This window comes from Hypanus sabinus, chromosome 16 (assembly GCF_030144855.1).
Source record: "Hypanus sabinus isolate sHypSab1 chromosome 16, sHypSab1.hap1, whole genome shotgun sequence".
In the NCBI taxonomy this organism is placed as follows: Eukaryota; Metazoa; Chordata; class Chondrichthyes; order Myliobatiformes; family Dasyatidae; genus Hypanus; species Hypanus sabinus.
Window position 1 is genome coordinate 44,874,040 of NC_082721.1, and position 14,210 is coordinate 44,888,249.

At 40.0% G+C, this 14,210-nt stretch overlaps 1 protein-coding gene across 6 annotated transcripts in view; it reads left to right on the plus strand.

Annotated features, from left to right (window-relative positions):
• The window catches only part of dpp9 (dipeptidyl-peptidase 9), a 95,810-nt gene that overhangs the window by 65,852 nt on the left and 15,748 nt on the right, over positions 1 to 14,210 (plus strand). For all 6 annotated transcript variants that reach the window (XM_059991650.1, XM_059991654.1, XM_059991649.1 and 3 more), the window contains 2 exons: positions 3,688 to 3,823; positions 13,415 to 13,560. In XM_059991650.1, coding sequence (XP_059847633.1) covers positions 3,688 to 3,823; positions 13,415 to 13,560 — 282 coding nt within the window. The remainder of the gene's footprint in view (positions 1 to 3,687; positions 3,824 to 13,414; positions 13,561 to 14,210) is intronic.

Genomic DNA, 14,210 nt, shown 5'->3' on the forward strand with positions numbered 1-14,210 from the left:
TCTTCTACTGCTTCCCTTCCCCACTCTTTCATATCCTTTCCAGCCCCGATGAGCAGTCTCAGCCCAAAACGTCAACTGCTTATTTCTAGCAATGTACACAAAATGCTGAAGGAACTCAGTGGGCCAGGCAACATTGATAGAAAAATGTACAGTTGATGTTTCGAGCCAAAACGTTGGGCCCTTCAGTCCTGTCGAAGAGTCTGGGCTGAAACGTCGACTGTACTCTTTTCCATAGATGCTTCCTGACTTGCTGAAGGGACTCAGCATTTTATGAGTGTTGCACTGGATTTCCAGCATCTGCAATATCTTATGTTTATTTACATACATTCATTTGTTTGCAGAAAGCTACTTAAATTTTGTCTTCAAGACTCCAGTTATGTTTTCTCCTCTGAAATATCCCATGATAAGATTATGTCAGGCTGTTGCTTATTCATCATAACTCAGCATTCACTGCCATCACCCTTTCAGTACTAAGCAATATGCTTCAAAACTTGGGCCACTTTATGGCACTCTACAGCTTGATCCTTGACTTCCTCATTGGCAGACCACAACCAGTACGAATCAGAAATAACATCTCCTTTTCCTGACAGTCTGCAATGGTACACACCAAGGATGCATGCTTAGCCTCTACTCTGTCTACATCCATGACTGTGTGGCAAACACCATCTATAAATTCTCATTGACCCACAATCTCATATGGTGACAAGGAGGCTTACAGGAGTGACATTGTGTAGCTATTGGAGTGCTGACACAACAACAACCTTACACTCATCATCAGTACGACCAAGGAATTGATTGTGGACTTCAGGAAGGGGAAGTTGAGGGAATGTACACACCAGTCTTTATAGAGTGATCAGCAGTGGAAAGGGTGAGCACTTTCAAGTTCCTGGGTGTCAGCATCTAAGCTGAGCCAAACCTATTGATGCAGTTATGAAGAAGGCACATTAACAACTTTATTTCATTTGGAGTTTGAAGTGATTTGGTATGTCATGAAATACTAGCAAATTCAGAGTATTCTAACTGGTTGCATCACCATCTTGTATGGAGTTGTCACTATACAGGATCAGAAAAAACTGCAAAGGGTTGTAATCTCAGCCAGCTCCAGTATGGGCACTAGCCTCCCCACCATCAAGGACAACTTCAAAAGGTGATGGCTCAAAAAGGCAGCATCCATCATTAAGGACCTTCACCACCCAAAATTTTGGCAAGTCATTTCATTCAGCTGTACCCTGCTACCTACCTACAGTCAGCGCCTAAACAGCAAGCTCCAGAAATCAAGACAACCAAGGGGTGGTCCTGGGATGCCAAGAAACGATGTGTTCAAGAAGGCATCTGAAGATCTGAATTAATACACTAGGATCATTAGACTTTATTAAGACAGCTATGAGTGTGTCCCCACTATGAGTCCCCACTATGTCCCCAGCTATGAGTGTGTCCCCACAAAATCATTCAGGGTTTTCCCCATTCAGAAGCCCTGGATGAACAGTGAAATCTGGATCCAGCTCAGAGCCAGATCAGAAGCATTCAAGTCTGGAGATCAAGAATACTACAAGAGGTACAGACATGATCTCTGGAAAGCCATCTTGTGGGCAAAGTGGAGGTTCTGGACTAGACTGGAATCAATGAGGGATGCTTGACAGCTATGGTAGGGTTTGAATGCCATAACCTCCTACAAAGCTAAATCTTATGACATAGGGGAGGGCTTTGCTTCCAGATAAGCTCAATACCTTTAGTGCTTGCTTTGACCATCAGAACAGGTGGAAATATTTCACATCTTGGTGTCAGTATCTGAAGATGACCATGGGCTACCTTCAAGAGAGTGAATCCAAGGAAAGCAACTGGTCCAGACAGAGTACCTGGCCAAGTACTGAAGACTTATGCCAACCAACTGGATGGTGTATTCATGGATATTTTCAACCTCTTGTTCTGGCATTGTGTTGTACCCACCTGCTTCAAGCCGGCTTCAGTTGTATGAGTGCCAAAGAAGAGCAGTTGGTAACTTGTCTAAATGACTATCGCCCAGTGGCATAGTAATGAAGTGATTTGAGAGGTTAGTGTTGAAGTATATCAGCTCCTGTCTGAATGGTCACTTGGATCCATTCCAGTTCTCCTACCGAAGCAAGAGGTCTACAGCAGATGCTATCTTGTTGGCTCTTCAGACAACCCTGGAACATCTGGACAGCCAAGATGCATACATCTAGATGGATTACAGCTTGGCATTTAACACTGCATCCCCTCAAAACTAATAAGTTTTATTCCAAAACCCCCTTGTGCAATTGCTCACTTGTAGACCCCACTCAGTTCAGATTGGCTAAAGCATCTCCTCCACAATCTCCATCAGCACAGGAGCACCCCAAGGTATATATTTAGCACTCAACTCTACTTGCTTTACACCTATGATTGTGTGGCTGAGTATAGCTCCAAAACCATATACAGTGCCTCTAAAAGGTATTTCTCCCCCCTCCCCCTGGAAGTTTTCATGTTTTATTCTTTTGCAACATTGTTGATCAGTGTCAAAAAAGCCAAATTAAATCCACTGTGATTCAAAAAAAGATTATTTCGTGTCAAAGTGAAAACAGTTCTCTACAAAGTGATGTAAATTAATTGCAAATATAAAACACAAAATAATTGATTGTTTAACTATTCGGCCCCCTTTAATATGTTACACCAAATCATCACTGGTGCAGCCAATTGGTTTTAGAAATCACATAATTAGTTTAATGGAGTCAGTGATAAACCTGATTTTGATTCTGATTAAAAAGAAAAGGACCTATTACTCATCCCTGAAAACAGCACCAGTTGCATTTTATCTCGTTGACTTACTATTCATTTATCTTCATTTTTTGTTTCCTGCTTCTTAACTTGCTACTGAGATCAATAGTTACCTCCAATTTAATACCTTACTTCTGTTGCTTTTGTGCAACTTTGCCATATACTTCCCATCTTTGAGTTGATCCTTTATCTACCTTTTCAAAAAATACATGCTTATTAAGCATGACTTACCTTTACAAATGTGAGCTGGTCAGAGGCATTCAGCAATAATTGTTTAATTTGATTCAAGCAATGGATTTTTGAAGTCTCTTCATAATTGATTTCAGACCATTTGGCATATAATTGTTATTGTTTCCTTACGATGAAGTGATATTTACTGTTTTTAAATCCAGATTATTTCTGAATTGAGAGTTTTGGGAAAGCTGACAGGTGGAGGAGGGGAAAGAATGATTCCAAGAGTTATGAAAAATGTATAATTTTCACTTTTTTTAAAATACCCTGAGGCAGAAAGCAGGGATTTCTGCAATTTGTCTGTATTTTTCCTTTAACATTTGTGACTAACCTTGAACATAACATTACCTCTGCTTGACACTTTTTTAAAAAAAAATTTCCTGGATATCAGTAGCTCTCTAGCATATTCCAGGTTCAGATTTATTTGTAGTGTTGGTACTTTTAGAAAGATTAAGGTGATGACATTTTGACAGTCTAAGCTACCCATTAAGTAAGCTATCAGTAAAAATGCCATTGGTTCTTATCCCTAGCATTGGAATCTTTGGATCTGTAAATGAGTTTATCATCCACAGAGTAGGAAATTTGGTTATTTTTAAATAATATCACCAAATATTGTTTATATATCAAATGTATAAATCAATGAATTTCACCTGGTCTTGAATTATCTCTTTAAATTTTCCTCAGAACTTTGACATGTTCATCAGCCATTACAGTAATGTCAGCACTCCTCCCTGTGTCCACGTATACAGACTGACAGGCCCGGAAGAAGACCACCTGCACAAAGAGCCAGAATTCTGTGCCAGTATGATGGAAGCTTCAGGTAAGTGCCCAGAAGGAAATGTCTTTGCATTGCAGTAGATATTGTCAGGCTTTTAATATCATTGGTCACTATGTAACTTATTTTTGTAATGGCATAGTTGATTACAAAAAGAAGATCATACAAAGCAGTTCCCCAGAGTCAGTCAGGTTGATGATGCTGTGGGAGACAATGGCCAAGTGTTTCTTAGTGGAGTCCTGTTTGAAGGGTAAGAGGTGTCTGAGAGTTGGCAGGTAGAGGTCAGTCCACCAAGACTACGGCAGCATCTCCCTGATCTCTGGGTTTGATGGTGAGGTTGGGATTGGTACGGACGGAGAAGAGAAGAGAGCAGAGCATTTGGAAAGTGAGGTTGGAATTGGAGAGAGGAGGGTCTAAGTCTGGATGGTTGGCATGAACATTGATTTCTCGAACTTCCGGTAATGCCCCACTCCCCACCATCACCATTTCCCATCTCCTTTTTCCTCTCTCTCCTTATCTCCTCACCTCTCTGGTGCTCTTCCTCCCTTTTCTTCCTTCCATGGCCTTCTGTCCTCATCTATCAGACTCCCCCATTCTCCAGCTCTGTATCTCTTCCACCAATCAACCCCAGCTCTTTATTTCATCCCTTCCCCTTCAGGTTTCGCCTAACACCTTGTGTTTCTCTCTCCCCTCCCAACACTTTTTAAGTCTAATCCTCAGCTTTTTCTCTGCAGTCCTGACGAAGGGCCTCGGCCCGAAACATCGACTGTACTTTTTTCCGTAGATGCTGCCTGGCCTGCTGAGATCCTCCAGCGTTTTGTGTGTATCTACAAACCTAAAATCTGCTCTTTTCTACTTAACATACTAATGTTGAAGACAAAAATAAACATCTAAAACAACATTTATATAAAATAATCTAAGACTTTTGCATAGTACTGTGTAACGTAAAAAGCTGTCCCAATACTGACCCCTGCGAAGCACCACTTGTCTTCAGCAGCCAACCAGGCTAGGCCACCTTTATTTCAACACTTTGCCTTCTGTCATTCAGCCAATCTTCAATCCATGCTAGCATCTTTCCTGTAATACCATGGACTTTTACCTTGTTAAGCAGCCTTATGTGCGCTACTTTGTCAAAGGCCTGACGATCCTAGTAAATAACATCTACCACCCTGCCTAATATTTCTTCAAAGAATTCCAACAAATTTGTCAGGCAAGATTTCCCCTTAAGGAAACCATGCTGACTGTGGTCTACCATTTTCATGATCTCCAAGTACCCTGAAACCTCATCCTTAATAATCAGTTCCTACATCTTTCCAACCACTGAAGTTAGGCTAACTGGCCTATAATTTCCTTTCTTCTTCCTCTCTCCCTTTTTAAAGAGGGGAGTGACATTTGCAATTTCCCAGTTCTCCAGAACTTTTTCAGAATCTAGTGATTCTTGAAAGATCAATACTAATGCTTACACAGTCTCTTAATCTACCTCTTCAGAACCATAAGGTGTAGTCCATCTGGTCCAGGTAACTTATTGACCTGAGATCTTTCAGCTTCCCAAGCACTTCCTCCTTGCAACTGCACTCACTTCTGCCCCGACAGCTGAATTACTGGCATAATGACACTGTCTGCCACAGCAAAGATTGATGCAAAGTACTTAAGTTAGTCTACCATTTCTTTGTCTCCCATTCCAGCAGTCCAATATTCACTCTCATCTCCTTTTTACTCTTTATACCATAAGTCTGAAAATTTTGGTGTCCCTATTTGATTTCTTTGTTTAGTTGACCTTTGTATTTCACTTTTTCTCCCCTTTTTTTGGTTGTGTTCTGTTGGTTTTTTAAAAGCTTCCCAATCCTCAAACTTCCTACTAATATTTGCTATATTATATTCCCATCTCTTTTGCTTTTATGTTGTCTTTAACTCCCCTTGTCACCCACAGTTGCTTTGTCCTCCCTTTAGAATGCTTCATCTTTGGAATGTATCTGTCCTGCACCTTCCAAATTACCCCAGAAACTCGAGCCATTTCTATTCTGCCAACATCTAGTGTCCCCTTCGAATCAACTTTGGTTAGCCCCTCTCCCATGCCTCGACTTCCCATTACCCCGTTGTAATACTGATACATGTGACTTCAGATTCTCCCTCTCAAACTGCAGAGTGAATTCTGTCATATTATTATCACTGTCTCCTTAAGGTTCCTATACCTTCAGCTCCCTATTCAAATCTGGTTCATTATACAGCACCCAATCCAGAATTGCCTTTTCCCTGGAGGGCTCAACCACAAACATTCTACAAATTTCCTCTCGTGATTCAGCACCAACTTGATTTTGTTGATCAACCTGCATATTGAAGTCCCCAATGTTTATTGTAACATTGTCCTTATTTACATGCCTTTCATCTCCTTTTGAAATTTATATCCCACATTTTGACTACTGTTTGGAGGCCTGTATATAACTCCCATGAAGGTCTTTTTACCCTTACAATTCCTTAACTCTACCCACAAGTATTCTATATCTTCCAATCCTTTGTCCCCACTTTCAAAGGATTTAATTCCATTTTTTCCAATAGAGCCATTCCAACCCCTCTGCCTACCTGCCTGTCCTTTCGATACAAGGTGCCATCCTTCGATGGATTTAATTCAATTTTTTACCAATAGAGCCACTCCATCTCCTCTGCCTACCTTCCTGTCCTCTGGATACAAGGTAAATCCTTCAATGTTAAGTCCCCAGTTATGATCTGTTTTCAACCACATCTCCATAATGTCCTACCTGCCAATCTCTAACTCTAATTTTTAAGTATGGAGACTAAAAACATACCTAAAATAAAATCCACATAGTACAATGATTCCAAGAAACTTCTGATGGAAATGTTTCATATTTTTTTTAAATTGTTGACTTTAATTGATTCCTTGCTGAAATGAAGATATACAAGCATTTCCAGAATTTTTTTGACATAAGTTTATGCATGCTCCTGAAAAAGCAAACTCTAAAAACCTCTATGGCCATCCAAGTCCTAGACTTAATGGGTAGATTCAACGGTCAACAGGTAACTTGGGCTGCTTTCCTCCATCCTCTCCACCAAACTTTACTTAGTGAAGATTACGCCTTGTATTTTGTGTGTGTTGTTTGGATTTCCAGCATCCACAGATTTTCTTCGTGATTACATTTGCAAACATCCATTTTCCAAAAAATTAAATGTTACAAAGAAATGTTTGTACTTTGTTAAAGAAAGTCTAATAGATCAAAAATATGTAATAGACCAACTAAAACTCATCACCTTATTGGTATTTAGCCCGGTGCAAGATTAAACAAAGATAAGAAACCGCTAATGATCAATGACATAATGAGTTGAATGAGCGAAACTGGTTAACTGAAACAGATACAGGTGTAGAAGAAATCAAAGTGGGAGATGGACAACCAAATTAAAAGGTGAGGTGTGGCAGATGTGACAGTTTCATCTACAAATCGTCAATTCTTAGACCAAGACAAGAGAGAGCATAGCAACAAGACTCAAGGTGGTTATCCTACATCAGCAAAGTCTCTACCAAGAAGAAATTTCACGGTAGACAAGAGTTTCAAAAATTGTGTCTAAGCTCTTCTGAAGAAGCACAAAGAAATGGAAAATTTGTGGAGCAGAAACGCAGTGGTTATCCACAGAAACTGAGTGCAGCAAATGAGAGATACATCAAACTGATGTCCTTTTAAATTGGAAGAAGTCCAGCATTGCTATCAGCTCTGAACTCATAGAACAACTAGAACCCAAGTATACCCCTCTATAGTCTGGAGAAGTTTTGTCAGAGGTGGTCTTCATGGAAGAGCTTCTGTCAAAAAGCCATTTCTTCAATGTGGAAACAAAGCCAAGAGACTCACCTATGCAAAAACACAAGGACTGGGGTGCTGAATAATGGCAGCAAGTGCCCTGGACTGCTGAGTCAAAATTTGAAAATTTTGGCTCGAGCAGGAGGCAGCCAATCGTGAAGCATGGTGGAGATTCCCTGTAGGTTTGGAGCTGCACTTCTGCAAAAAGAGTTGGTGATCTGTGAAGAATTAATGGAATCTTCAATGCGGAGAAGTACAAGCAGATTCTCAACTATTGTGCAATACCATCAGGGAGGCATATCATTGGTTCTAACTTCATTCTAGAGCAGGTTAGTGACCCCCAAACACGTGGCCTCCACAGAGCCATAATCTCAACATCTTCAAGGCTGTCTAGGATTACCTAGAGCGAAAGTAGCATTTGACACAGCCAAAGTCTATTTTCTAAATGGGGAAACAATTCAAAAATCAGAGGTACAAATGGACTTGGGAGCCCTCTTGTAGGATTCTTTAAAAGCTAACTTGCAGCTTGAGTCTAGTAGGGAAGAAAGATGCAATGTTTGCATTCATTTTGAGAGGATTAGAATATAAGAGCAAAGGACTGATGCTGAGGCTTTATAAGGCATTGGTCAGGTTGTATTTGGAACATTGTGAGCAGTTTTGGGCCTCTTAGAAAAGAAGTGCTGGCATTGGAGAGGGTCCAGGGAGGTTCACAAAAATGATTGTGAGAATGAAAGGGTTAGCATATGCAGAGCATTTGATGGCTTTGGGCCAATACTTACTGGAATTTAGAAGAAAGGGAGAGGAATTTCATTGACACCTATCGAATATTGAAAGGCCTGTACAGACTGGATGTGGCAAGGATGTTTCCTATTCTTGCTAATGTAAAAAAGACTGAGCTTGCCTAATATCCTTCCATTGGTGAAAAATGAATGGTGTAGATGTTTCTTTTAATTAACTGTATGAGAAGTTTCTTATCCTGCAAAACAAATTTCAGTGGCAGAACCCTTTGAATTAAGCACTTCATTATTTCGTCAAATAAGAAGTAAACATTATTTACTAATTCTACCATTTAGCTTTGTTTACGGTGAATACAAGTATGTATAATGTAAAATCTTTATTTTGTGATATAAGCACTGAAAAATCTTCTGATGTGTGAATTGATGCTACTCAAGATAATAACTTCCCAAGAGATGTAAATTAGATCATGTTGAAAATTTGTGGATGAATGGTTAATCTACAGCTAACGTACTATCAGATCAAAAGTGCATAGCCAGCTGCTGTGACCACATATCTTTGAAGATATGAGATTCTGCAAAATTTCAACACTCGGTGAACAGCTGAAAAGTTCAGTGACGTGAGGCAAGTAATTCCTGGGTTCTCAGTGCAGTCAGCTTGACGTCTTGCAAATCAACAGCTTTGCTCTTTGTAATAACAGATGTATGACTGAAGTTGAAATTATGTAGTATCTGTTGTCTGGGTTATGGGTAGTATCTAGGTGTCCTTAAGGTCCTGGTCATTTTTGTCTATTTTTACTGCTAGATTTGTTTATCAGCTTGAAGTTAAATGAAGTACAGGTTGGAGCAGAATAATCTGAAGTTAGTCTAATTTAGTACAGATAACAATAAGTTGTATTTTTTTTCCTGTTGCAATTTAATATCACAGAAGAAATCTTTGAAATGAAATGGGCATGATAATGTCATTCTGGTGTCCATCTTGGCAATGGTAGCATAGTGGTTAACGTGAAGCTATTACAGCTTGGGGTTTCAGAGTTCAAATCCAGCAACCACTGTAAGGAGTTTTGTACATCCTCCCCGTAGAATTGTGGATCCTCCTCCTTCCCCCCCCCCCACCCCCCAAAAGAGATACAGGGTAGCAGTTAATTGGTCATTGTATATTGTCCTATGATTGGGTTAGTGTTAAATCGGGGTTGGCAGGGATTGCTGGGCTTGCAGCTGAAAGGACCAGGCCTATTCAGCACTATATCTCCAAATAAACTCAAAATAAAATAAAATTGTGGTAGTGTTGAGGGAAGAGAACTTCAGTTTTAATACACACTTTTCCCTAATGCAACTGCAAATGAGAGAGACAGCAATGCTATAGTACAGGTCAGTTACCTAGAGTGGAGTGTGAGTGGTGAATTGAAAAGGTACGTGATAGTTTGTTGTAACAGTGTGATGAGGGGAGTTGATACAATTCCTGCAAGCTGGGTTGCTGGAAAATAAGTTCAAGGACATCAACGCATTGCTGGTGAAAACATTGGAGGATCCATTTATGACAGTCCACATAGATACCACTGGTTTGACTAGACCAGGGAATATGCTTTACTGGTAGCAGAAGTGTTGGGGCTCCTTAAACATTAAGGTGCTAAGAGCTGAGGGCCAGGTGGAACCTCTCACATGATACTGTGGGAGGCGAGGGCAGAGCTGCTGAGATCTTCTATTCTCATCATATACCATCCAAGGATATGTATGCAAATAGTTTGAATGAAAAGATAGGTGGGCTAATTGTTAAATTTGCAGATGACAAAAATTTAGGAAAATTGTGGATATTATCAAAGTATACAGTAGTTGGAAATATAGGCAGAGAAATGGCGGATGGAGTTTAATTGAATATGACTGTGATGTGTTGCATTTTGGGAGGAACAAAAGAGGGAAGCATACAGTAAATGACAGGACCATCAGGAGCATTGAAGAACAGAGATCTTGGGAGTGCATCCATCATTCTCTGAAAGAGGCCATGCATTGATAAGCAGGTAAAGGAGGTATACAGCAAGCTTACCTTCATCAGTTGGGCACTGAATATAAAATTCTGCAAATTATGCTGCAGCTGCATAAATTTTAGTTGCACAGCTTTCTGCAGATGCTGGAAAACCTAGAGCAACACACACAAAATGCTGGAGGAACTCTTGCATTCCATCTGCCACAAAAGGCAGGATTCCTGGTAGCCACCCATTTTATTTCAACTTCCCATCTCACTCTGTCATGTCAGTCCATGGCCTCTTCTACAGTCATGCTGAGGCCTCTCTCAGTTTGTCGGAGCAACAACTCATTCCAATCTGGGTAGACCAGATTGACAGCACAAATTTTGATTTCTCTAATTTACAATAATTTCTTCCCCCTCCCTTACTCTCTTTGTACATCCCCCATTCTGCTTTCTGTCTTACTCCTCTGTTCTCAACTATCCATCACCTTTCTCTAGTGCCCCTCCTCCCCTTTCACCCATGGTCCACTGTCCTCTCCTTTCAAATTCCTTCTTCAGCCCTTTACCTCTTCCATCTATCACCTCCCACCTTCTCACTTCACCCCTCTCTCTCACCCACCTACCGTTCCCTTTTGCATGGCTTCACCTATCGCCTTTTAGCTTGTACTACTTCACTTCCCCACACCTCCTTATTCTGGCTTCTTCCCCCTCCCTTTCCAGTCCTGATGAGGGGCTCAGTACAAAACGTCAACTGTTTTTTCTCACTCTGTACAGGCCACCTGAACAGCTAAAATTTAGGTAGGCTATATTTGAAACACTGTACAGTTCTGTTTGCACACAACAGGAAAAGTGTTGATGCTCTGGAGAAGGTGCAGTAGAGATCACCAGAATGTTGCTTGGTTTGGAGGATTGTTTCCTCTGGAGTGTCAGAGGCTGAAGGGCAATCTGGTTGAAGTATAGAAAATTATTAGAGGCAAGGACAGGATAAATGGTCAGGGTTTTCTTCCCAGGATGGAATTGTCATATTAGGGAGTATTAATTTGAGATGCAAGGTGGATAGGGTAGTTTTAAAGAGATTTGCAGTTCAAGCTTTTCTCAAAGTAGCAGAAAAATGTATTTAGGGTTAATTGTAAAGTGCCCAAGTGTTCTGACAGTTCAAAATACAAAATTAAGCTGCAAAGGGGATTTGGTGAGATGCTTGAATGTGGCAGATGGAGAGCAAAATGAACTGACTGGAATTATATAGCACTTGGACACACTGGGTTCAAGCCAATTGCAAAGTGTCCATCTATACAGAAATCCTCCATTCCTATTTTTCTTCCTTCAATCTTATCAACTCTCCTCAGATTGCCCTGTTATGGAGGTGATTAACTCATCACTCCCTAACAGGGAAGTCTGTAATGGCCAATTAATCTGATTTGCTTATCATCCGGATGTGGGAGGAAATGCCCAGGGGAAGCCCCCATGGTCACAGGAAGTGCATGCAAATCCACATGATGGCACATGAGATCAGGACTAGTCCTGGGTCACTGAAACACTGATGTGGTATATGTGCCAGCTCCTAATCATTGTGTGACAGAAATACCTGCCATGAAAATTTTAAAACGGCAGGTGCTGGAAATTTGCAACAATAAAGAAGAAAATGGTGGAACAGAAGCATGTTTGGAGCAGTAAACATTTGTCAAGATCTGATTCTGTGAAAACTGTTCCTCTGCCCACAAATGCTGCCTGACATTTTCTGTTCTATATCAGTGCCCTCAATAGTCTTCAGTCAATAACTACTTTCTCCTGTAGTCACCATACATCTTTGAGAACTGGTCCAGCCCCCTGCAATGGGAGCAACAGAGGCTTTGTGTCTCCTGCCCTGACTCTTCATGCCTTCACCCCTGTCCTTCCCTAACATTCTCTTACAACAAACACATGCAGAAGTACACCAACAGATGAAAGGCACTGGCCTCTAATAACCACCACAAAGTAAAGCAAATATACTCAGGACTCAGAGGCTGAAGAAAAATATCAAGGTCATTTTCATAAAGCAGAAGTTTTCTAGTGAGGTTATTCAACTAGATTGTAAGAATGGAAGCATTTTTATATCTTTTAATTTGCAAATGACAATGAAATATTTTGCTGAGATTTAGCCATGTAAGTAAATCAAGGCCAGATAGGTACTCAGTTAGAAAGGCATACTGTGCATATTGCAAGGAGCTTGATACAAGACTACAAATGTTGTCACAGTCATGCATGGCTTTGTTGCAGCCACGTCTAGAGTACTGTGTATTGTTTTGATCCCTATCGTAAGAAAGATGTACTTGGAAGCAATGCAGTGAAAATTCATGCGACTTATTCCTGAAATGAGTAGGCAAGTCCCATGAAGAAATATTGAGTAAGATGGATAATATTCTCATTCAGAATAATGAGAGGTAGTCTGATTGAAACATAATACTCTGAAGGTGCTTGACAATGTGGAAGCTTAGTTCTTACCAAGGGAAACAAAGGCACTGGTACTTCCCGAGGGTTATTCTGAGACTAATTTAAGGAGGCATTTCTTCAAAGATTTTTGTGTCTGGAGTGACTGAGTGAGCATACTTAAGACTGGAATTAGCAGATATGTAGAAACTGAAAAAATCACTGGGAATTGGGCAAAATAAGTGGAATTGAGATTTAAATTTGGCCACAATCTTGTTCAATGTTTAAATGGCTTAAGGGGATATGTGGGCTCCTTCTCTCACTTGTTCATGCAATGTGATGTTTCACTCCGGAATAAGTTTCTGGATCCTTCAGAGCTGATTCTGTGTAGACATTGGATTTATTTGACTTCCACAGTATGTATTTCTGAGATACATCAATGTCTAATAATTAAAAATAAAGAACCTAGCAGTTATTTACCAGATTAAAAGTCTTAATTCTTCCATACCTAACATATGACAATTCAGCAAAGATAGGTTTGGAATAGTGTCTAGTAGTTGTTTAGTGGAACATCAATTGCAATTCCTGTGATTGGAGGGAATTTTGACTAGGCATTGAACAATGAGGATACCAGTGATGTTGGTATCTAAAACCATATAAAACTGTGATCACCTGGCTTGTAATCCTGTTTCTTGTTTGAACTTCTCTCTCTTATTTTGTAAAGGTTGCCCCCCTGATTATGTGCCACCTGAAATTTTCAGCTTCCATAGTAAATCTGGATTTAAGCTGTATGGCATGCTTTATAAACCTCACAACCTGCAGCCAGCCCACAAGCACCCCACGGTCCTTTTTGTTTATGGAGGACCACAGGTAAAACAATTACTAAACTATTAGTCGTAATTATAATAGCTGTTTTATTTTAGTTAAGTGGTAAACTTTAAAAAGTGTTTTTAAAATAAAAGTACAAACGTTTAAGCAAACCAAAGAAAGATGTTGTTGAAATCAATTTCAGAAATGGTACATTTTTCTTTTAATTTATTTTGCTGGCACAGTTGGTATTTATTAGACATTCCTTATTTTTCTTGAATGTGTGTTGGGATATTCTCTTGAACATGTCAGACTCCCATGTTGTTAGATAGGATGTTCCAGGATTTTGAAGGAACTGATCTGTTTATCCAGGTTTGATAGATGATTTGTGATTCATTTCTGATTCATTCCAGAAGAATGGGTTCTCAGATTATTTATGTATGAATGTGCGGTGACCAAGTTCCTTGGTGACTTCCTCAGAATTGAGACAAAAGGGACAAATTTGATGGTTGTTTCAAAGAACACAGAATAGGCTGAATGATTTTCTGTATTGTGTCAATCTCTAAGTTTGATTTTAACTGTGCTGTACAATTTGCACCCGTGGATTAGTTCAGACTTTCCATGAATTATATTTTCCATAATGAATCCTTGTGCAGTTTGCACTGTGAGTGCTTGATTCAGTGACAGTATTTTGTCTCGGAATACAACAGCTA